A 24198-nucleotide genomic window follows, 5' to 3' on the forward strand; every position below is an offset into this window, starting at 1 on the left:
TGTTAATAATAATGAGGGCAAAATAGGGAGCAGGGAAAAAATCGCTTGTGTTGTGTACGTGATTGTCATTCCATCAGATTTATTGAGATTGAATAATGAAAGAATTCCTCACTGAATTTAATGAAATAACCCTATTTCATTGATAAATATATTTTATCTTCAAGGGAAAACTCTTAAAAAGAAAAACAAAAGGTAGGTACTATTGTATTTCAAAACAAAAATGGTAAAACATTTCTCCTCTCAAATGCTAGCGAGGATATAACTCAGTAATTGAAGCCTCATTTATTGAGGCATCGACAGAACTGCTTCGACATGGATTTGACTTTATCACTTCTAATCTATTTTGCGATTGGGATGAAAGGTTTGGTCCAATGGTGCTGTACATGAGAAATGGAGGTTTTGTTGGTACCGATAGAGTGATGGAATAGCTACCAAGCATGAGAACGACTGAAGCCATTGTTGGTCTCTTAACAACATTTTCTTGAACGCATAGTAAACCAACGTGGATGCATCTCATTATTTGAGTTGTTGGACCGTCCCTCAATGTGCGATCGATAAGATTTGAGGTTGTCCCCTCCCTCCAATTTTTCCATGCCTATAAAGATAATTTAATTAAATGCCCATAAATAATATAGGAGAAACTATGTACTCTTTCACTTTGGCAATATCATTTGCATCGCTAGTCACAATTTGAAGCTAAAAGAAATGTAGACAAAGATTATTACACTTACATAGCTTAGAAGGCCTTCAACATTTTCTCCTTCAGTGAAAGAACTATTTTTTTGCCCACATATTATCTCCAAAACTAAAACACCAAAACTAAAGACATCAGACTTTACTGAAAAGTACCCACGCATTGCATACTCCGGAGCCATATATCCACTGCATGTGAACATCAATAATATTAGTTTAATTTGAATTCTAACATACCTTGTCCATATGTTGTTAAATTCAATGAATTTGCATCCAATTTATGGCATCGCTAAAAGTATTTTTGAAGACTTTTCCATATTTTTCTATGATACAAATAACTTGTAATACTACTTTATAAATGCTATAGAGCACACTTTTATCTCACTTTTCTGATATGGCTTTATCAATAAGTCCTTGGATTTATTTATATTTTTTTAACAAAGGGCTTATCCAAAGCTGCTTGGCAATGCTATATATCAAGAAGGTGGGATAAAAGTATGGTGTATTCGGTTATTGCCTCTAGGCTATATTAATATACTTACTACGTCCCAATAATTTTCTTTGTATTGCCTTGAGTTTGATCTAGCAATCTTGCTGTGCCAAAATCTGAAATCTTAGGATTCATATCTTCATCTAAGAGAATATTGCTAGCTTTGAGATCCCGATGAATAATATGATGTCGAGAATCTTCATGAAGGTAAAGAAGCCCTCGAGCAATTCCCTCTATAATTTTGTAGCGCCTATCCCAATTCAACTGGACACGCTTGATTCGATCTACATATTCATGCAAGCATGCTATTTTATTAAGCAAATATATTCTGAAGACTAGACACTTCAATTGAAAAGAAATTATTATGAATAAAATCTGATATTTAACTAGAAGTGCAACCATACCAAATATGAAGCGATCAAGGCTTGCATTAGGTACAAACTCATAGACTAAAAGCTTCTCATTTCCTTCCAAGCAGAATCCCAAGAGCTTTACCAGATTTCGGTGTTGAAGCATAGCCACTAATAGGACTTCATTATTAAATTCTTGAGTCCCTTGTCCGGATTCTCTAGATAACATTTTCACAGCTATTTCTTGTCCATTTGGAAGTCTTCCCTGACAAATTAAGATATCTCATGATATGGCATATGTAACTCTCAAGAACTCGTAAATTTAGATATAACATCTTATTAAAGTTGATATGCTTCATTTTTCACTGGATAATCTCAAATCACCTTATAAACAGCACCGAATCCACCTTCTCCAAGCTTATTTGCAATAGAAAAGTCCTCTGTAGCAACTTTAATCGTGCTAAAGTCGAATTGCAATGATTCAGTGCTACTCGTTTCATCCACTGCTTCATAGGAGCAAGTCAATACATCTGAATTAGATTCGCGCATTGCCCGAAGAAGAGTAATGCAATTGCTATTATGTGCATACAATGTACATCAACAAGGGTCTCGGCAGTTACTCATATCATTACAATTAGCTACCAAATTACTTAGGAATGATATCATTAGCAGCAAGGAAAGATAAACCGATTTTTTGAACTTACTTTCATCTTTCTCCCTTTGCCTGCTCACTCTTAAATAGAAGATGTAGATACAACTGATTAGTAAAACAGAAGCAACAGTAGGCACAGTTATGATGACTGCGGATTGAGATGAGTTTCTTTCCTTTCCTGCAAACACCAGAACTCTGCTTTCATTACAACATTCTTCCAATGGATACCGAGAAAAACAGGGGTAGCATGAGTCAATAAATTGGCAAGATTATAATTTAGCCTTGAAATTAATTTATGATACTGGCTCTTATGGACATTGGACATTGGTAAAAGCATACCTTCTGTTGGTGGAAACGGTGGTACTGATGGGAGGGATGGTGGTGGCGATGACAGTGGGGATGGTGGTGGCGGTAGTGCCTCCTCAGCTGCAGGGTCGTAGAAAGTGTATATCTCATACCTTAAATCACAGCTGGGTGCTATATATCTCCCTCCTTGCTTTCCATCACAACATTGTGGAATATATTCGATAGCCCGCCTCAGGCAGCTGTTGCATTCCAGCTCGTCCAAATCAGGAGTGCACATCAAAAGTGCAAATATTGTTTGAAAGTCTGGGGCAGCCGCGCTTGCTGCAGCAAACTTGCGAGTAGAATTTCCTGATGCAGCGTGGTTTCTTAGCCTATCTAACAAGGGTCTTAGCACCTGGTTGAACCCTTCAACGTCTGACACGTTTTGTACGTTGTAGTAGGCAAGTAAAGGGTTATCTTCCATAACACCAAAGATGAGTTTGTTCGAATATCTCACCATACAGGTTGAGTACCATATGATTGCCTCCTTCTGGTTGGGACAATACTGTAAGAGATCATGACTCGACGCATTGACGCAACTACGGCATTCTTCCGTAGAGATGTCTCCTCTACAAAGCGCAATCGCGTTTACTTTGTTGGGGAATTCTCCGGCGGAGAATTTGTAAAATCCGTAATCAATTTCGGTGTTGGAAGACATGGAGGCCAGGAGGCTGTTGAGGTTTGCCCTGTAGGTACTGTTACTGGAGTAGTTACCACTTGTAGAGCAGACGTAGGGGTCTTTCTGGGCAAACGTGAGAGTAACAGGATATAAGAGAATGAAGCAGAAAAAGAAAAGCAGTCTTGAACAACACATCTTCGTTGTTCCTCTATGTAGACTCTGTAGTACGTAAGATGGGAAGATTTTATTCTCGGATGTCGGAACCTATATGATCATCATTCCGATGTTCAATTCAATATTCCAAGCACCCAAGTGCACGATGTTGAAAATTCCGAGTCTGATAAACTTTCAAGTTTATTTTGGACAAACGTGGATTTTAGCCGTGGAAACCACTTCTTACATTTTACAAATGGATGGACCTAATTATATTTTAAAGTGCTTTCATACTCTTTATGGTTTATGCACTCTTATTCCCGTTCTACTTTTCTGTATTATTAATTTCAATATCTAGTTTTTGCTTTCTACATTGACTAGCCTACTCGGGTTGGATAACGCCACATTTCTTGACTAATTCAAAGCTTCTGAATATATTAATATAATTGATCTTGAGATGAGTGGTTGACGACAAATGGGATATCAAAGAATCTTATCCTTGGTGGATCTTTTTTTAAGCTATGTCATTGCCATGGCAAACACGAAATTTTGACATTTGTGCACTTCACAAGTTCTATTCACATTATTTTCGAACATCTATATCAGTGGTATCACCATCTTCACAATCACACCCATTTTTAACACTTACAGCTTTTAATTAATAAATGAGGCTGAAAAATAGCATTACTCTTTTGTTTGCTCTAGAATTCAAATCCACCTGGGTTTTGACTAAGCAAATGATTTTCTATCGTTTCCCATGCTCTGTGTCATTGAAGGGTTTTTTTTTTTTTTTTTTTACAGTTGCTACAAGCATTTTATCCAACAGAGGAAGCAGATCGATCACGTGTTCCCTTGATCTTGGGGCATCAGACGAATCATGGCAAGTTAAATTTATATATTGACATGCTTATTACAGCCTTATTCCACAAAAAAACTACCTAGGATATAGCTCACTAATTGAAACCTCATAATTAGTCATTCCTCCGCAATTGATGTCCGGTTGCAGTGATGTGGCTGACTGAACATTGGTCTGCATAAAGCTTGCAGGTTGTGTAGGTACAGGCAAAGCGATAGAATCGGTATTAAGCATGAGAGGAATTAAAGCTATGTCTAGTCTGTCAGCTACATTTTGTTGAACACATAGTAGACTGATGTGAATACATTTCATCATTTCAGCTTTTGAACTGCCCTTCATTAGCATGGGATCTATGAGATTCGAAGATGTCCCCTCCCTCCAATTTCTCCATGCCTGCATAAATATATCAATGCACCACATAAATGTTAAGCAAAAGGCTGTATAATTAATTTTCAACTTTTTTTTTTAGTAAAAGTAAGAGATTTACCAATTGATATACTTACATAGTTGAGAAGGCACTCCATATTTTGTGTATCAAAGAAATTAGTAATTTTCTTACCACTTAGGACACCAAAGTTAAAGACATCTGACTTTGTTGAGAATTATCCAAACATTGCATATTCTGGAGTCATATTTTCACTGCATATCAATACCAATACTCTTTGCTTTAGTTTGAATGGTAACAGATCGAGTTGCTAAAAACTATGTTAAAATTATTTAATTTCACTCTTTTTATGACTATCTTGGTGTGTTAATACAATGAAATTTGAACAATTACACAAGCATTCATGGTTGTAGACTTGTAGTCATTAGCTCTAACTTGTTTCCATACTTACTAGGTGCCCATAATTCTATTTGTACTCCCTTCCATTTGATCAAATACGAATAATCTTGCCATGCCAAGATCTGAAATTTCAGAATTCATTACTGTATCTAATAGAATGTTGCCAGTTTTGAGATCACGATGAATAATCCGAAGTCGAGAATCCTCGTGAAGGTACAAAAGCCCTCTTGCAATGCCATCTATGATTTTATACCGCCTTCCCCAGTCTAATTCAGCACGCTTCATGGGATCTGTAATATTTATGAGCATATTTTTCAGTCAAATATTTAAAATTTACTCTTTATTGGTACCCAAATGAAAGTATTTTGATCATAATGTACAAATAGAAATTTATTGGTACCAAATATATAGTGATCAAGGCTTGTGTTAGGCATAAACTCATAGATAAGTAGTCTTTCATTTCCTTCCAAGCAAAATCCAAGGAGCCTAACTAAATTTTGGTATTGGAGCTTGGCTACTAGTAGGACCTTATTCTTAAATTCTACATCTCCTTGTCCAGAGTTTGTTGATAGTATTTTCATAGTTATCTCTTGTTCGTTTAAAAGCCTACCCTGAATATATGAAAATAAGCAATAAATAAAACAATTCAAGTCAACTTCAAAGAGTTAAATATATTGGTTTGATACGTTTTGAAAAACAATTGATGATCCATTTTTTATCATGATGTTTTCTTACCCTGTAAACTACTCCAAATCCACCTTTCCCAACCTTATTGGCGTCAGAAAAGTTGTCTGTGGCAGCTCTAATAGTGCGGAAATGAAATTGCAAGGAATCAACACTTGTTATTTCATCCGCTGCTTAAGAGAAGAGGAACAAGTTAACACATATTCAAATGATTAAAGGGAATTGTTTAAGAAACAGTAACACACTGAAGCAGAGGTGCTTGAAATGGGTTAGTGCTTACGTATAGACAAGGCCAGGGCTAATCATAATATATACCAGCTGAGGGTTAATCTTTATTACAATTGATCCAAAAAAAAAAAGTTTACTACCGAAGGTAATTCTCGTAATGCTTAACAAAATCAGAGAAACAATTATGTAAATAGCTAGAGATTTTCAAAACCACTTTTGAATTCTGCATTTTTCCAGATAATACCAGCTGAGGGTTAATGTTTATTACCGAAATTCATGAGACCAACACATATATATGTCTTTCTTTGTTTTTTTGTCTTCTTCATATGAGTCAGCGAATTCCTCAACAAACTATTCTCTGTTGATAAATTTAATGTGGCTTATTTCGAAAAATATTTCTTGTGAAACAAACTTTTTCTGGTGAGAAAGGCTATTAGGCTTAAGGTCTGTTTTTAAGAAAGAAGAGCGACTTACCCCCGACATGCCGGGATCATTTACAAAGGAAAGCATTTTCTCTTCTTCAAAGTGGCGTTGCAAAATCAATTGTGATGCTTTTTTTTTTTTTTTGACAAAAAAGGCCAATAACTATGTCACTAAATCTTTCTTCTTTTTTTTTATTTTTTTTATTTTTTGTAGTGCAATTGGAAGACCGACGTATAGAAAGAATTTAGATATTATTTTATAAAATTTAAAATGTAATATTTTGGTTTCACATGCTTTGACTAATAATCTAATCGCTGAAATGACCAACAGTTGATTGAGACAGAAGTTACACTTTAAAATCAAAATCTAGTACTAGTCCATGCAAGTGCCGTGCACTTTACTGTTTCTCCATTGACGAAGGAATAGTACGCCAATCGCCATAATCAATGGACAACAACTTTCTTCAGTGGTCCAGGACGCGTTTCCTACTAAATAATGCGGTCAAGGGGGATGGCATGTAAGAAAGGGACAATGAACCTATCCATTTTAATAGTCATGATTTAAAGTTGATTACATGCATCAACTTTAAATTTTGAACATAATTTTGTATTTTTGGTTTTTGTTAGAGGTGTTTATATATTGGTGTTGTTATCGGGTTTGAATTATGTCAAGATGTAAATGAAAAATTGTATAAGTTAAATCAAACTTGACTAATTTCCTTAAAGAGTTCCTCTCAAATTTGGCATGAACCATTTAAATAGGCGGGTGACAAAATTCAGGCAGCATAACTTATTTCTTTTCTTTCTTATTTTTTCCTTCTTTTTTTTTTTCATTATTATCATTATTTATATTTTTTGCTATTCTTTTCTAAGACATTTTTGCAAAAGATTTTCGAAATTAAAGTGTACGTGACAATTGGAAGATGAATAGTTAAATGGGAAGCTAAAGAGACCTTCTTCAGCTCAAATATTCAAATGACAATAATATGGGTTAACAGTAAAGAAAAAATTGTTAAATGGTGCACTAAAAATAAACTAAAATTATATGAGACTACTACAATCAAAACGGGGAGAAAATTTTTCAATTGGATTAAAGGGACAATGTGATCATTTTTTTTTCTCGACTACCAAACAGCTCTTGCTACATACAAACATAAAAAAGAACTAAAAAAGCTACTATATATGATACATAATCATGGATCATAGTAGTTTAACATTACAAAATATACAGTCTTAATTGTAGCTTTTACAAAGCAGTATTAGCGCGAGCAGAGCTCAGTAATTGAAACCTCATTTATTGAGGCTTGGACGGAGTTTTCTTTAGATCTTTCATTTGACTCTGTAACCCATGTGCTTTGCTCCCATCGGGATGCTGCCTCTGAGTCAACGGTACCATAGGAAAAAAATGCAAGCTATGAGGGTATTGGAAGAGGGATGGAGTAGCTATTAAGCATGAGAACCACTGAAGCCATGGTTGGTCTGTCAACTACATTTTCTTGAACACATAATAACCCAATGTGAACGCATTTTATAATTTCAGTTGTCGAGCCTAGCCTTATTGTTGGATCCGCAATATTTGAACTAGTCCCCTTTCTCCAGTTTTTCCATGTCTATAGTATATAATTTAGATGGGCAAACATAATATTACACAAAAAGTTTTATTACATAATTATTATAATTCCTATGCGATAATTTACTGGTGTCAAAGTTATATGACAAGGGAATTGCACCCATGTATGATTGTACTTACATAGCTTAGAAGATCCTCCATATTCTCCCAATTTCGGAAGCAATTGTTCTTTTGTCCACTCACCATTTCCAACACTAATACACCAAAACTAAAGACATCAGACTTTACAGAGAATTTTCCTTCCATTGCATATTATGGAGCCATATATCCGTTGCATGTCAACATCAATAATATTAGTTTAATTTGGATATAATCACAGTGCTTTCCATACTTCTCTTCAAAATTGTTAGTTTCCCTTGATTTTCAAAACAAGTTAAAAATCTTTGTTAGAACTTTGATGTTGTTTCTTTTGTACAAAGCAAACATCAGCTCTCCCCAAATAAAAAAGAATACGTACTAGGTTCCAACAATTCTACTTTATTTCCTTGAGTTTGATCCAATAAAAACAATCTTGCCATGCCAAAATCAGAAATTTTTTAATTCATTTTTGCATCTAAAAGAATATTGCTAGCCTTAAGATCACGATGAATAATACGAAGTCGAGAATCTTCATGAAGGTAAAGACTCCCTCTAGCAATGCCTCCTATAATCTTGTAGCGCATTTCCCAATCAAAACGTAAACGTTTAATTCGATCTGCAAATCCGAGCAAGTATATGATCCAATGAAGTAAAATATGTGGAGGTGCATTCAACCTAGAAGTTATTCTGAATACAATATCAAATAAAAAGAAAAGTTCAAACATACCGAAAAGGAAGTGATCAAGGCTTGTATTCGGTACAAAAATATTAGTAGTCTTTCACTGCCTTCCAAGCAGAAGCGAAGTAGCATTACTAGATTACGATGTTGAAGTTTAGCCACTAATACGACCTCATTTTTAAATTCTAAATCTCCTATTCCAAAATTCTCAGGAAGTCTTTTTACAGTTATAAATTGTCCATCTAAGAGCCCTATCAACATATAATGATGAATTGCATGTAGACATAAGGGATTTGAAATTATCATGACAGATACATGCATGGTAACCTTCTCCATTCCATATAAACAGCACCAAATCCTCCTTGGCCGAGCTTATTTTTTCAGAAAAGTTATCCGTTGCAACTCTAATAGTGCCAAAGTCATATTGCAAGGATCCTACGCCTCTAATTTCATCAACAACTTCGCATAGGAACAAGTCAACATTCAAATGAATAGATTAGGTTCGTAATTATTTAAGAGTGACACAATTTAAAATACGTGCAAGCAATAACATGTAGATTTTTAATACTAATGTTTGAAATAAAGGTTTTTTTTTTTTTTTTCAAATACCAATTATGGACACATGTAGTATTGCTTATTAATGTAAAAAATTTCACTTTGTTATTGGAAGTCAGTCTAACTAAAACAAGGCTTGTACAAACAGTTACAATTAGTGATTAGTGGTTCTAACCACTAACTACAACTACTTAAAGCGGTTATTGAATTATAATAACTACAACCGCTCCATAGTTAGCGGTTACAAAAACTAATTACCAGGAGTTGACAACTGCTTTTTATATATGAGCTTTTGGGCATTCTTTATGCCTCTTTTTTGAATTTATTTTAAATAATTTTAGGTTTTTTTTTTTTTTTAATAATAAAGTTGTGCATATATATATAATAACATTAAAATGAGGTCGTTTTGGTGATTAATAAGCGAGTATTCTTTTATGTATATATATATATATAAGGATAGACGATTAACAATTTTATTATAACTGCCTACAAATGCGGTTATGCAGCAGCAATTATAAATGGTTAGCAATTATTGGGTGGTTATTAGCACATTTGAGGAATTAAATATTCACCTCAAATGTTTTCTTTTCTTTTTTTTTTTTTTTCCTTAATTTGATTAAGTGATGGCAATAATATAATAACAAAAAGAATGAAAAATCATTTTTAAAAGTAAGTAAAGAATATCACATAGCTAACCTAAATAGAGTAGAAGTCTATTTGTATTCAACATGATTCTTCTATAAATAGGAGCATGTTATATTGTAAATATTACTCAGAGAAATAAGAGCTAATTTGAATTCTAAATACCTTTTCCATATGTTGTTAAATTCAATGAATTTGCATCCGATTTATGGTATCGCTAATAGTATATTTGAAGACTTTTCGATATTGTTTCTATGATACAAATAACTTGTAATACTAATTTATAAATGCTATAGACCACACTTTTCTCCAACTTTTCTCCAACTTTTCTGGTATGGCTTTATCAATAAATCCTTGGATTTTTTTTTTAATTTTTTTTTTAAAATTTAAAATTTTTATTTTTTTAACAAAGGGCTGATCCAAAAGCTGCTTGGCAATGCTTTATATATATCAAGAAGGTGGGATAAAAGTATGGTGTATTCTGGTTATTACCTCTAGGCTATGTTAATATACTTACTAGGTCCCAATAATTTTCTTTGTATTGCCTTGAGTTTGATGTAGCAATCTTGCTGCGCCAAAATCTAAAATCTTAGGATTCATATCTTCATCTAAGAGAATATTGCTAGCTTTGAGATCTCGATGAATAATACGATGTCGAGAATCTTCATGAAGATAAAGAAGCCATTGAGCAATTCCCTCTATAATTTTGTAACACCTCACTACAAAAAAAAACAAATTTTTTTTAACTGGAGATTTCTGACATTTATGGTGTCCGACGCCTCAGAAAAATTTTCTGACGTGTCCTTTCTGACGCGTGTAGATTGTCAGAAACATAGGTGACAGGAAAAAAATTTTCCTGACGCGTCAATGGGTGGAACGTCAGAAAATTTTGACGTTTTATTGTGTGGCACGTCAGAACAATTTTCTGACGTGGTAGAAATGCCACGTCAGGAAATTTAAAAAATTAATTTTATATATATAATTTTTTATGGATTTTTTTTTCAATTAAAAAATTTATTATTTTAAATTATTATTTTATTTGAAATCTTTGCACGGCAGCTTCGTCACACGTGAGGGAGTTGCGCCAATTTCTCTTTTCTTTTCTCTGCAGAGAAAGAAAAGATCTTTTTCTCCTTTTTTTTCTCTTCAATTTGTTTCTGCAGATCTGCTTCATGTCTCCATACTCTCCATTTTCTCAGTACTGTCTCTCTCTTCTTTTCTCTATTTATAAAAACCCAAACCGAAAAAGTCTTCAAAAAATCAAAAATCAAAAATCCAAATCAAAAACCCAAACCTCAAAACCCAACAAATCTTCAAAAACCCAAAACATCTTCTTATCTTCTCTTCTTCTTCTTCTTATTCTTCTCTTCTCCTTTTATTTTATTTTTTTCTTCTGCTTCTGTTCTTCTTTCCTTTTTCTTCTTCTTTTGCTTTTCTTCAATCTGCTGCTTCTCTTATTTTTATCTTCACCTTTTCTTTTTCTTCTTCCTCTAGAGACTAGCTTCGTGCCGTGCAGATCAGAAGAGGGAGATTGAAAGAGGAGAGAGAGAGAGTGTGTGAAATTTCAAAATAAGAAGAGGGAAGAATAAAAGAGGAAAAAAGTTGGGGGAAAAATTTTCAAAATCCCGCCCATGGTGAGTCCGCCTCCCCGCATGAAGTTTCCTGACGTGCCATGTTTGGCACATCAGGAAATTCTGACGTGCCATGTGTCGCACGTCAAGAAAAGTCTCCTAAAAAAAAAAATTCTACATAATTATATATTTATATGTAATTATCTGTTTATATATATATATATATAGAGAGAGAGAGAGAGAGAGAGAGAGAGAGAGTATTCTGACGTGGCAGTGTACCACGTCAGAAAAATTCTGACGTGGTAAATGTCGCCACGTCAGAAATTATACAATTTTTAAATTCTTATAATCTGTAATATTTTTCTGACGTTGCAACAAAACATGTACTGTAGCCACTTCAGAAAATCCTATTTTTTTGTAGTGCCTATCCCAATTCAACTGGACACGCTTGATTCGATCTACATATGCAAGCAAAAATGCTATTTTATTAAGCAAATATATTTTGAAGACTAGATCATTCAATTAAAAAAGAAATTATTATGAATAAAATCCAATATTTAACTTTAAGTGCAACCATACCAAATATGAAGCAATCAAGGCTTGCATTAGGTACAAACTCATAGACTAAAAGTTTTTCATTTCCTTCCAAGCGAAATTCTAAGAGCTTTACCAGATTTCGGTGTTGAAGCATAGCCACTAATATGACTTCATTCTTAAATTCTTGAGTTCCTTGTCCGGATTCCCTAGATAATCTTTTCATAGCTATTTCTTGTCCATTTGGAAGTCTTCCCTGACAAATTCAGATATCTCATGATATAGCATATGTAACTCTCAAGAATTCGTAATTTTAGATATAACATCTTATTAAAGATGATATGCTTAATTTTCCACTGGATAATCTCAAATCACCTTATAAACAGCATCGAATCCACCTTCTCCAAGCTTATTTGCAATAGAAAAGTCCTCGGTAGCAAGTATAATCGTGTTAAAGTCGAATTGCAATGACTCAGTGCTACTCATTTCATCCACTACTTCATAGGAGCAAGTCAATACATATGAATTAGATTGGTGCATTGCCAAAAGAAGAGTAATGCAATTGTTATTATGTGCATACAATGTACATCAACAAGGGTCTCGGCAGTTACTCATATATTTACAATTAGCTACCAAATTACTTAGAAATGATATCATTAGCAGCAAGGAAAGATAAACTGATTTTTTGAACTTACTTTCATCTTTCTCCCTTGGCCTGCTCACTCTTAAATAGAAGATGTAGATACAACTGATTAGCAAAAGAAAAGCAACAGTAGGCACAGTTATGATGACTGCAGATTGAGATGAGTTTCTTTCCTTTCCTGCAAACACCAGAACTCTGCTTTCATTACAACATTCTTCCAATGGATACCGAGAAAACCAGGGGTAGAATGAGTCAATAAATTGGCAAGATTATAATTAAGCCTTGAAATTAATTTATGATACTGGCTCTTATGGACATTGGACATTGGTAAAAGCATACCTTCTGTTGGTGGAAACGGCGGTACTGATGGGAGGGATGGTGGTGGCGATGACAGCGGGGATGGTGGTGGCGGTAGTGCCTCCTCGGCTGTAGGGTCGTAGAAAGTGTTCTCATACCTTAAATCACAGCTGGGTGCTATATATCTCCCTCCTTGCTTTCCATCACAACATTGTGGAATATATCCGATAGCCCGCCTCAGGCAGCTGCCGCATTCTAGCTGGTCCAAATCAGGAGTGCACATCAAAATTGCAAATATTGTTTGAAAGTCTGGGGTAGCCGCACTTGCTGCAGCAAACTTGCGAGTAGAATTTTTTGATGCAGCGTGGTTTCTTAGCCTATCTAACAAGGGTCTTAGCACCTGGTTGAACCCTTCAACGTCTGACACGTTTTGTACGTTGTAGTAGGCAAGTAAAGGGCTATCTTCCATAACACCAAAGATGAGTTTGTTCGAATATCTCACCATACAGGTTGAGTACCATATGATTGCCTCCTTCTGGTTGGGACAATACTGTTGTTAGAATATAATCAAAATATATTCTGATTATATTATGATAATCACCTTAATTGCTGATGTGATATATTTTCCCTGTATATACATTGATATTATTTTGTAATTTTGTACATTAATTCCTTGATTGCAATTCCTATTCTGTCTGGCCTTATTCAACTATAAATAGGCCCTATTGTATACAGTTCAAAACACACAGAAATACAATATTCAGTTTATCCCTATATTCTCTAGTATTCTATAGTTTATTTTAACATTGTATCAGAGCCAAGTTTTAGCCTTGTCTAGAGAAGTAGGAAGTCAGTCCGTTTAAAAGCTTTTTCGATCTTGTTTTGGTATAATTATTATACCAACAGGCTCAAAAAGGTCTGATCTATCCTGTGGAGTTATCAGATCAACGTTCTGAAGTTCAACGCACTCTCACGTGCCGCCTGAAGTTTCTGCGTCACTATTCACGCGCCTCACTCGCTGCCTCCGGCCACCACGCGCCGCCCCAGTCAGCCGTTTTCAGAGAATTCTACTAGAATCCAGATCGGAGGTTGCTGATGTACTGACCTGTCGAAAGAACGCACCACCAGGAGATTCTACGCGCCGCCAAAACATTCGGTAGAATTTTGAACCATCGCCACGCGCTACTTCCAGCCACCACGCGCCGCCTCTGTCAGCCGTTTTCAAAAATGAATCATAGATTCGTTATCGGAGGCTGCCGATTTATCTAACCAACTGAAGCACGCACCACCCAGACCCACCACGCGCCGCCACGCACCGCTACCTTTGTAAGTCATTTTTGAGCTCACCTATTTACTCTACAATCGGTCACACCAGATTTTGCTCTGATTTTTTGAGCTCACACACTTATTATACACTCAGCCACACTAGATCTTAGCCTTTTAACCAAGCCTATATTTCTTATTATACACTCAACCACACCAAATCCTAACCCTTTAAAACAAGCTCATATCCCTTATCATACACTCAGCCACACCAGATTCAACTCTCTCACCAGGCTCACAGAACCTATCCTACACCCAACCACATTGGATTATATCAAAAAAAAAAAATTAAAGGCCGTACCTCCTACCACTCTCCCAAACACCAAAGATATTACCCAACCTATTGCTACTATTCTCAATGGCTCCAATTACCCAGCTTGGTCTCAAAATATGAGTAGGTGGCTCAAAGGACATTGTCTTTGGGAGTATGTTTCTGGTGAAGAACCTAAGCCTCTTGCTGGAAAAGAGGAACCTGCTGCGGCTTTCTCTACCCGCCTCCGCACATGAAAAAGTATCCATTACAGGATTATTTCTTGGTTCTCCAACACTTGTGTTGTCTCCATCAGCATGACATTTGGCAATCTTGACAATGCCAAAGATGTCTGGGACATGTTAGCTCAGCGCTACAGCACTACTGCTCTTGCTCAGCGGTTTCAGATTGTGACCAAGCTCCATCACATGCGCCAGGAACCAGGTCAGAGTATTACTGATTTTTATTCACAAATGACTTGTTTTTGGAATCAATTAGCACTATGTGAGACAAAGTAAAGGGATAAGGTTGATGCCTCTGAGTACATCGCTTTTCGCGATAGCATGCGCCTAGCCAAATTCCTTGCAGCAATTCGAGATGAGTTTGAGCATACTCGAGCTTCTCTTCTTCACCGCTCACCACTGCCATCTTTGGAGAGTGCTCTTAGTGAACTTGTTTGAGAAGAGACTCGATTCTCTACTATGAAGTTACACACCTCTAAGATGGTCATGGCCACTGCATCCCGCAATGCGCGTGCTCCTAATTCTATTCTTGCCGGGTCTTCCTCATCCAATCGGAACATCCAGTGCCACTATTGTCAGAAGTTTGGCCACAGATATAGTGAATGCAGGAAAAGACTTTCTCGTGGGAATCATCGAGCTCCTAGTCATAAGGCTATTGCGGTCACTCATACTGATACATCAGATATGTTTTACACCAATCTTGCACCCCAACCCAGTACCCTTTCTCCTGCAGAAATTGAAGCTCTCATTCATCAGGTTTTATCTAAGTCCAATCTTAATACCGCCATGTCCACCACACCAGGTAATTCCTCTTGGTATATTGATTCTGCTTGTTGTAATCACATGACACTGAATTCTTCCATATTTTCTACAAAATCTGTGCTACCTAGGCCTACAACCATTTACACTGCTAATGGTTCTTATCTTTCTGTTAGTCACGTCGGGTCTGTTTCAACTCATCAACTATCTGTGTCTGATACATACTTAGTGCCTAATCTTTCGTTAAATCTTTTATCTGTTGGTCAACTTTGTGAACTTGGCTTAGAACTGCACTTTTCTAACCGAGGTTGTGATGTGCAGGATCCATAGACGGGACAGCTAATTGGGACCGGTCGTAAGATTAGACGTCTGTTTGAGCTTTCATCACTCCATCTTCCTCCTGCTGTGTCATCTGCCACTCCATCTCGGTCTCCCTCTACCACCCTCAGTTTATGGCACTCTCGTTTAGGACATGCATCTATTTCTCGTATTCGTTCTTTAGCTACAAGTGATCAATTAGGGTCTGTTGAATCTGAGTCATTTGATTGTGTTGCATGTCAACTTGGAAAACAAAGTGCTTTACCTTTTAATAATAGTGCAACTGTTTCTTCTGCTCCTTTTGATTTGGTGCATTCTAATCTATGGGGCCCTGCGCTTATTCCCACCATGGGTGGATCCCGCTATTTTGTCATTTTTGTGGATGATTTTTCTCGATACACAGGGCTTTATCTTTTACAAAATCGGTTTGAACTTCCAAAAATTTACTCTGAATTTTAACGGATGATTCAAACCCAATTTTCTCGCAACATAAAATTTTTTCGTTCTGATAATGCCATGGAATATTGTGAATCTACCTTCCTTGCTACCCTTAAACAAAATGGCACTCTTCCCCATCACTCATGCCCTAATACTTCTCAACAAAATAGTCGTGCTGAACGTAAACACAGGCACATCTTAGACACTGTTAGGGCTTTGCTCCTATCTGCTTCTATCCCTGAACACTTTTGGGGAGAAGCCGCTCTTACCGCTGTTTATACCATTAATAGGGTCCTGTCTCTCACTACCTTAAATAGGTCCCCTTATGAACTTTTGTATGGATCTCCTCCTAATTACCAATCTCTTCGCCTCTTTGGTTGTGTCTGTTTCGTGCTACTTCCACCCCATGAACGAACAAAATTAGAACTTCGTTCTCGTCTATGTTGTTTTCTTGGGTATGGCATTAAACACAAAGGATATCGTTGTTATGATCCTATTTCCCAACGGCTCCGCATCTCGCAGCATGTCACTTTTTGGGAACATAGGCTATTTAGTGATATGGAGTCTTTTCTTACTCGTCCTTCTAATTCTTCTCCTATCTTCACTAATGTCTCGCTTGATTTGCTCCCCGACACTACTGATCTTGATGCAGGGATGACAAGCTTTCCAGACGACATTCCGACGGTCGACCCCAATGACTCTGCCCTGCCTGTTAATCCATCTACTCTTGAGCCCGCTCCCTCTATTCCTCGTCGTTCTACTCGGGTAACATCTCTTCCTTCCCATCTTCATGATTATCACTATTATTCTGCTCTTGCTACTCTCCATGAACCTCACTCCTTCCGTGAGGCTCATGCTAACCCTCTTTGACAGAATGCTATGTCTGAAGAACTTAATGCCCTTTCCAAAACCCATACTTGGGACTTAGTTGATTTACGTCCAGGCAAAACTGCGGTAGGGTGCAAGTGGGTATACAAGATTAAGACAAAATCTGATGGGTCTATTGAACGATACAAGGCACGTCTTGTGGCAAAAAGGTTCAATCAGGAGTATGATATTGATTATGAGGAGACTTTTGCACCAGTGGCTCGCCTTACTTATATTCGATCACTCCTTGCTGTGGCTTCTGTGCGTCGTTGGGATCTTTTTCAAATGGATGTGAAAAAGGCATTTCTCAATGGTGATCTTAGTGAAGAAGTTTATATGCAGCCTCCTCCTGGGTACGACCATCCGCCACACAAGGTTTGCCGACTTCGCCGGGCATTGTACGGTCTGAAACAGGCTCCACGGGCTTGGTTTGCCAAATTCAGTTCCACTATTGCGCAGATTGGGTTTGTTTCTAGCCCCTATGACTCTGCTTTTTTTATCCGGCGATCTGATGCGGGTCTCATTCTCCTCTTACTATATGTTGATGATATGATTATTACTGGAGATGATACTGCTGGTATTCGTAACCTTCAACAATTTTTGAGCCAACAATTTGAGATGAAGGATTTGGGTTTTTTCAGCTACTTTCTTGGATTGGAAGTGTCTTCTGATCCAAATGGTTACTATCTCTCTCAAGCCAAGTATGCTTCAGATCTCCCCTCACGAGCTGGCCTTACTGATTGCAAAATTATTGATAGCCCTCTAGAGACAAATGTCAAGCTTCGTGCCACTGATGGTGAGCTACTTTTTGATGCCACTCTCTATCGATAGTTAGTTGACAGTCTCATCTATCTTACTGTGACACGTCTGGATCTTGCCTATGCAGTCCACCTTGTTAGTCAGTTTATGACAGCGCCACGCTCGGTTCATTATGCGGCTGTTCTTCGCATCCTTCGCTACGTGAAGGGCACCTTGTTTCATGGTTTGCATTTCTCTTCTCACTCATCATTAGACTTACATGTATATTCAGATACTGATTGGGCAGGTGATCTCACTGATCGTCGTTCCACCACGGGTTATTGTTTCTTACTTGGTGATTCTCTCATCTCTTGGCGTAGCAAGAAACAATCAATTGTTGCATGTTCTAGCACCGAAGCTGAGTATCGTGCTCTTGCTGACACCACTTCTGAGCTCCTTTGGCTTCGTTGGCTCCTACATGATATGGGTGTTTCTCAGACCTCCAGTTCTCCTATCTTTTGTGACAATCGAAGTGCGATTCAAATTGCGCATAATGATGTGTTCCATGAATGTACTAAACACATTGAGATCGACTGTCATTTTGTACGCCATCATCTTTTGCAGGGGACTCTCCGTCTCTGTCCCATTGCTTCCGCTGATCAGTTGGCTGATGTGTTCACCAAAGCACATCCACCTGGACGGTTCCATGATCTTGTTTCCAAACTCAAGTTGACATCTACATTACCACCTTGAGTTTGAGAGGGGGATGTTAGAATAAAATCAGAATATATTCTGATAATCACCTTAATTGCTGATTTGATATATTTTCCCTGTATATACATTGATATTATTTTGTAATATTGTACATTAATTCCTTGATTGTAATTCCTTTTCTGTCTGGCCTTATTCAACTATAAATAGACCCCATTGTATACAGTTCAAAACACACAGAAATACAATATTCAGTTTATCCCTATATTCTCTAGTATTTTATAGTTTATTTTAACAACTGTAAGAGATCATGACTCGACTCATTGACGCAACTGCGGCATTCTTCCATAGAGATGTCTCCTCTACAAAGCGCAATCGCGTTTACTTTGTCAGAGTTTTCTCCGGCAGTGAAATTGTAAAACCCGTAATCGATTTCTGTGTTGGAAGACATGGAGGCCAGCAGGCTGTTGAGGTTTGCCCTGTAGGTGCTGTTACTGGTGTAGTTTACAGATTTAGATGTAAGGGTCTTGCAGGGGAAATGTGAGAATAACAGTATGTAAGAGAATGAAGCAGAAATAGTAAAGCAGTCTTGAACAACACATCTTCGTTGTTCCTCTCTGTAGACTCTGTAGTTCGTAAGATGGGAAGATTTTATTCTCGGATGTCGGAACCTATATGATCATCATTCCGATGTTCAATTCAGTATTCCAAGCACCCAAGTGCACGATGTTGAAAATTCCGAGTCTTATAAACTTTCAAATTTATTTTGGACAAGAAGAACGTGGATTTTAGCCGTGGAAACCACTTCTTACATTTTACAAATGGATGGACCAAATTATATTTTAAAGTGCTTCCATGCTCTTTATGGTTTATGCACTCTTATTCCCGTGCTACTTTTCTGTATAATTAATTTCAATATCTAGCTTCTGTTTTCTACATTGACTAGCCTACTCGGGTGGGATAGCACCAAATTTCTTGACTAATTCAAGGCTTCTGAATATATTAATATAACTGATCTTGAGATGAGTGGTTGTGGACAAATGGGATATCTAAGAATCTTATCCTTGGTGGATATTTTTTTAATGTATGTCATTGCCATGGCAAACAGGAAATTTTGACATTCGTGGACTTCACAAGTTTTATTCACATAATTTTCGAAGATCTATACAGGTATATCATCACATGGGACAGAGCCCTAATCGATATCAGTGGTATCACTATCTTCACAATCACACCCATTTTTAACACTTAAAGCTTGTAATAAATGATGCTGAAGAATAGAATTACTCTTTTGTTTGCTCTAGAATTCAAATCCACATGGATTTTGACTAACCAAATGATTTTCTATCGTTTCCCATGCTTTTGGTTGCCGTAAACCTGTTGGGCACTCTGTGTCCAAAGGGTTCTGCAGAAGCATCCTAATCAGTTCCCTTGGTCATGGGGCATCAGATGAATCATGGCAAGTTAAATTTATGTACTGACATGCTTATTACAGCCTCATTCCACAAAAAACTACCTAGGATATAGCTCACTAATTGAAACCTCATAATTAGTTCCTCCGCAATTGATGTCCGGTTGCAGTGATGTGGCTGACTGAACATTGCTCTGCATAAAGCCTGCAGGTTGTGTAGGTACAAGGAGAGCGACCAAATCGCTGTTAAGCATGAGAACAACCGAAGCCATGTCTGGTCTGTCAACTACGTTTTGTTGAACACATAACAGACCGATGTGAATACATCTCATCATTTCAGCCATTGGACTACCCTTCATCAAGGTGGGATCTATGAGATTGGAAGCTGTCCCATTCCTCCAATTTTTCCATGCCTGCATAAATATATCAATGCGTCACATCCTTGTTAAACAAAATGCTGTATAATTAATTTTGAACTTTTCTTTTTTTTTTTTTTAATAAAAGTTAGGCATGTAGTACTAATTGATATACATACATAGCTGAGAAGGTACTCCATATTCCGTGTGTCACAGAAATTAGTAATTTTTTGACCGCTTACAATCTCCAAAATTAGAATACTAAAGCTAAAGACATCTGATTTTGTTGAGAAGTGCCCAAACATTGCATATTCTGGAGCCATATATCCACTGCATATCAATATCCACGAACTTTACTTTAGTTTGAATTGTAACAGAGTGCCTAATGACTATGTTAAAATCATTCAATTATACAAGCAAGCATAGTTGTAGTCATTAGCTAAAAAAAAATTCATACTTACTAGGTCCCCACAATTCTATTTGTATTGCCTTGAGTTTGATCTAATACGAATAATCTTACCAAGCCAAAATCTGAAATTTTAGGATTCATTGTCGAATCTAATAAGATGTTGCCAATTTTGAGATCACAATGAATAATTCGAAGTCGGGAATCCTCATGAAGGTATACAAGTCCTCGAGCAATGCCACCTATAATTTTATACTGTCTTCTCCAATCTAAATCTGCACGCTTCATGGGATCTACATATTCATGAAATTGTATTAGTCAGTCAAATATTTAAAATTTGCTTTGTTTGTACGCAAATGAAAGTAGTTTGATCATAATGTATGAATAGAAATTAAGTGGTACCAAATATATAGCGATCAAGGCTTGTGTTGGGCACAAACTCATAAATAAGAAGTCTTTCATTTCCTTCCAAGCAAAAACCAAGGAGCCTAACTAAATTCTGGTGTTAGAGCTTGGCCACTAGAAGGACCTCATTTTTAAATTCCACATCTCCTTGCCTGGAATTTCTTGATAGTCTTTTCACAGCTATCTCTTGTCCGTTAGAAGGCCTACCCTGAATGCATGCGAGATTAACAAACTATAAGTAAAACTTTGGAAGTCAACTTCGAATAACTAAATATATTGGTTTGATAAATTTTGACAGACAATTGATGATCATTTTCTTATATATCATAATGTTTTCCTACCCTGTAAACTGTCCCAAATCCACCTTTCCCAAGTTTGTTTGCAGCAGAAAAGTTGTCTGTGGCAGCTCTAATAGTGCCCAAATCGAATTGCACGGATTCAACACTTTGTATCTCATTCGCAGCTTCAGAGAAGAGAAACAAGTTAATACATATTCAAATGGTTAAAGGGAATTGTTTAAGAAACAGGGACACACTGAAGCAGAGGAGCTTGAAATGGGTTAGTGATTACGTCTCATGATCCGATTTGAAATTACTACCCAAGAGTTAACTCAAACCAAATGTAAATATTTTCAGAATAATTATTTCCTCTGAAAGATTTATTTATTTATTTTTTTTTTGTTTACTCCATGGGAAAGCATACAACACATGAACTAATTTTAACTTACTCTCAAAATTATCCTTTGGCTTCCTCCTCATTCTTAAAATGATGCAAATACTGAGAACAAGTAGCATGACAATAACAATCGGAACAACAATGACGATAGCAGTTCGATTGTTTCTCCCCTTTCCTGTGAAAATCAAAGCAGGCCATTAAAGACATGTCAACTGCATATTTGGTTTGTTAAAGTAATGATTAAGTAATTAAATTTACCTCTTTCTATAAGCTTAAGCTTTTGGAATAATTGATAATTTAATATGATATGTTAAAGTAATAATTAAGTAATTAAATTTACCTCTTCCTATTAGCTTAACCTTTTGGGATAAATAGTAATTTAATATGGTATCAAAGTCAAAGGTCCTGAGATCAAACGTTGACTCCGTCAATTTACTCCCATATGTTGGGCCTTAAGAGAGTTTGAGTCCACACGTAAGGGAGAGTACTAAAGTAATAATTAAGTAATTAAATTTACCTTTTTCTATTAGTTTAAACTTTCGAAATAAATGGTAATTTAACAAGATTTACCACCTCACAGTCGTTAAATAAATCCAGAAAACAAACAAAGTTCACAGCAAAATCGCAAAATTCGTAACAAACAAAGTTCATAGGATTAGCGTACCTTTTGCCGGCGACCAGGGAGCAGCTGTAAGGTCGAAGAAAGGGTAGCTCTCGTACCTAAAATTACAGCTGGGTGTATAATATCTCGCACCGGCCTGCCCAACACAACAGAGTGGAATTTTTCGAGAAATGATTTGTAAGCAATTACTACATTCTTGCTGGGACAAATCAGGAGTTCATTGCACAAGCAGATGTATTTTGCTAAAGTCCGGGGCGACGGAGGTTCCCGTCGCAAACTTGTGAGAAACACTAGATGCAGCTCCACTTATCATGGTATCTAGAAGGGTCTTAAGCGCCTCGCCGTACCCATCTACGTCCGATTCCTTCTTTGAGTTCCAAACTATAAAACTTGGATTTTCTCTCTCGATGCATAATATGGGGGTGTTTGAGAAGCGCAAGGAGCAATTGTCATACCATCCTATTGCCTCCTTCTGATTGGGACAAAGCTGTGTGAGAGCAACTGTAGAGTCCTTGAGGCAACTACGGCAAACATCTTTCTTAACATCTCCTCGACAGAGTCCAATTGCAAAAACTTTGTCGGGGATTTGGCCGTCAGAGGTGCTACTGTAAAACCCGTTGTCACCATCGGTGTTGGAGGTGATGGAGGAGAGGGCGTGGTTGAGGTTCGCCTCGTAGGTACTCTTTTTGGTATAATTACCTTGAATGTTTGAGCAGACATGGTATATGAAGGGTGGCTGGGCAGAGGCTAGAGTAACTAATATGGAAATTGAAGACAGGAAAAGAAGCAATCTTGAAGAAACCATTGCCATGTGTGTGTCTGTAAAATGCTCAGATTAATGGCAATCGGAAATGGTTTGGCAGAAATCAAGTTTGTGTTGGTATAATGTTCAAAGCATAGGAAGATGCGAACATTTGCCATTAGGACAAGGGGTCTGCTTTACAACGAAGTCAATCCAGCCATTAATCAATTGACTGTAGGGAGAAGTTGTTGAAATATAGGGTGGTGAGAAAGTCAACCTAGACCCACCGCTTGGTCTGGCGGGCCAGGAGTGTTTTTTTCTCTTTTTCATTTTGATTTGGTGTGTTTGTTCTCACTTTTATTTTTTACATTTTTCTTAAATTAATGATGTGTTAAATGGTGATTGGATGGCTTACACCAGTGCTCCGTAACTGAACCAAACTGGCAGGCAAAGCCCACATCTATCTTATTTGGTGTCGAATGAGTACAAGGATTTTTTATACAAACCCGGCACTTATTCAACTTCAACTTGAAATTATCAGATTAAAGTTAAAGGGCGTGGCCCATTTAGTTTGAAGAGTTGGGTTAGTGTTGAGGTATATAGTTTTATATTCATATTTTGATACGATTATAATTCGACATGCGAAAATGAATTGTCACCCTTTCTTTAGATATGGAAGATTTAGAGATTCCGCTGCAAATAAGAATTTGTGAGCTATTCCATGTGCAGTTCAGGATTGCCCTTGACTCTGGATCTCTTGAAATGCTTTGTTGTATATTATGTGAACTACGTAGTTCTAGGAGGCAGCAACATGTAGTTTTGTTTTTTCTTGCTTTTTGTGAATAAGTTCATTTGTCATCCAAAAGAGATTCAACACATTTATTAATTATGACACTGAAGCCAACTGTAAATCAATTCAATGTGTTTCTTGTATAAAGAACCAAAAGAAAGAAAGAAAAAATCTTTAACCAAGCTACTATAGCTTTCAAAATAAACCCATGATTTTGTCCACAAATGTAGCTACTATCCT

The 24198-nt window shown here is 36.8% G+C and overlaps 1 protein-coding gene and 3 pseudogenes across 6 annotated transcripts; all 4 read right to left on the bottom strand.

Moving 5' to 3' along the window:
• Nucleotides 1–202: 202 nt before the first annotated feature.
• Nucleotides 203–3496, bottom strand: LOC132171927 (cysteine-rich receptor-like protein kinase 25). Of its 5 annotated transcripts, none has more exons than XM_088512628.1 (7): nt 2525–3496; nt 2238–2363; nt 1918–2036; nt 1588–1798; nt 1236–1467; nt 732–882; nt 203–595 (listed from the first exon to the last, which is right to left on the bottom strand). In XM_088512628.1, the coding sequence occupies exons 1-7, from the start codon at nt 3342–3344 to the stop codon at nt 248–250; spliced, it is 2007 nt and encodes a 668-aa protein (XP_088368754.1). In that variant the 5' UTR covers nt 3345–3496; the 3' UTR covers nt 203–247. The 5 variants fall into 5 exon arrangements, with proteins under 5 accessions (XP_088368754.1, XP_059439326.2, XP_088368752.1 ...); XM_059583343.2 differs by having other exon boundaries at nt 1918–2039; XM_088512626.1 differs by having other exon boundaries at nt 1918–2039; nt 2238–2399.
• A 740-nt stretch (nt 3497–4236) lies between these two features.
• Nucleotides 4237–19153, bottom strand: LOC132171929 (cysteine-rich receptor-like protein kinase 26; annotated as a pseudogene).
• On the bottom strand, nt 7536–12451 carry LOC132170043 (cysteine-rich receptor-like protein kinase 44; annotated as a pseudogene).
• A 576-nt stretch (nt 19154–19729) lies between the features above and the next one.
• Nucleotides 19730–23237, bottom strand: LOC132170044 (cysteine-rich receptor-like protein kinase 26; annotated as a pseudogene). Its single transcript, XR_015909793.1, has 7 exons — nt 22469–23237; nt 21857–21979; nt 21471–21592; nt 21127–21337; nt 20780–21017; nt 20498–20648; nt 19730–20375 (listed from the first exon to the last, which is right to left on the bottom strand). The product of XR_015909793.1 is annotated as a cysteine-rich receptor-like protein kinase 26 (transcript).
• Nucleotides 23238–24198: the final 961 nt, after the last annotated feature.

This window comes from Corylus avellana, chromosome 1 (genome assembly GCF_965113065.1).
Source record: "Corylus avellana chromosome 1, dhCorAvel1.hap1.2, whole genome shotgun sequence".
Taxonomy (NCBI): domain Eukaryota; kingdom Viridiplantae; phylum Streptophyta; class Magnoliopsida; order Fagales; family Betulaceae; genus Corylus; species Corylus avellana.

Excerpts from the sequence above, each read along its gene's own strand:
- LOC132171927 (XM_088512621.1), bottom strand. The coding sequence starts at position 3,344 with ATGTGTTGTTCAAGACTGCTTTTCTTTTTCTGCTTCATTCTCTTATAT. Across the intron at positions 2,040-2,237 it reads GCAAAGGGAGAAAGATGAAA|CAGTGGATGAAACGAGTAGC; the intron begins GTAAGTTCAAAA and ends GCTCCTATGAAG. Across the intron at positions 596-731 it reads TTGAAGGCCTTCTAAGCTAT|GCATGGAAAAATTGGAGGGA; the intron begins GTAAGTGTAATA and ends TTATCTTTATAG.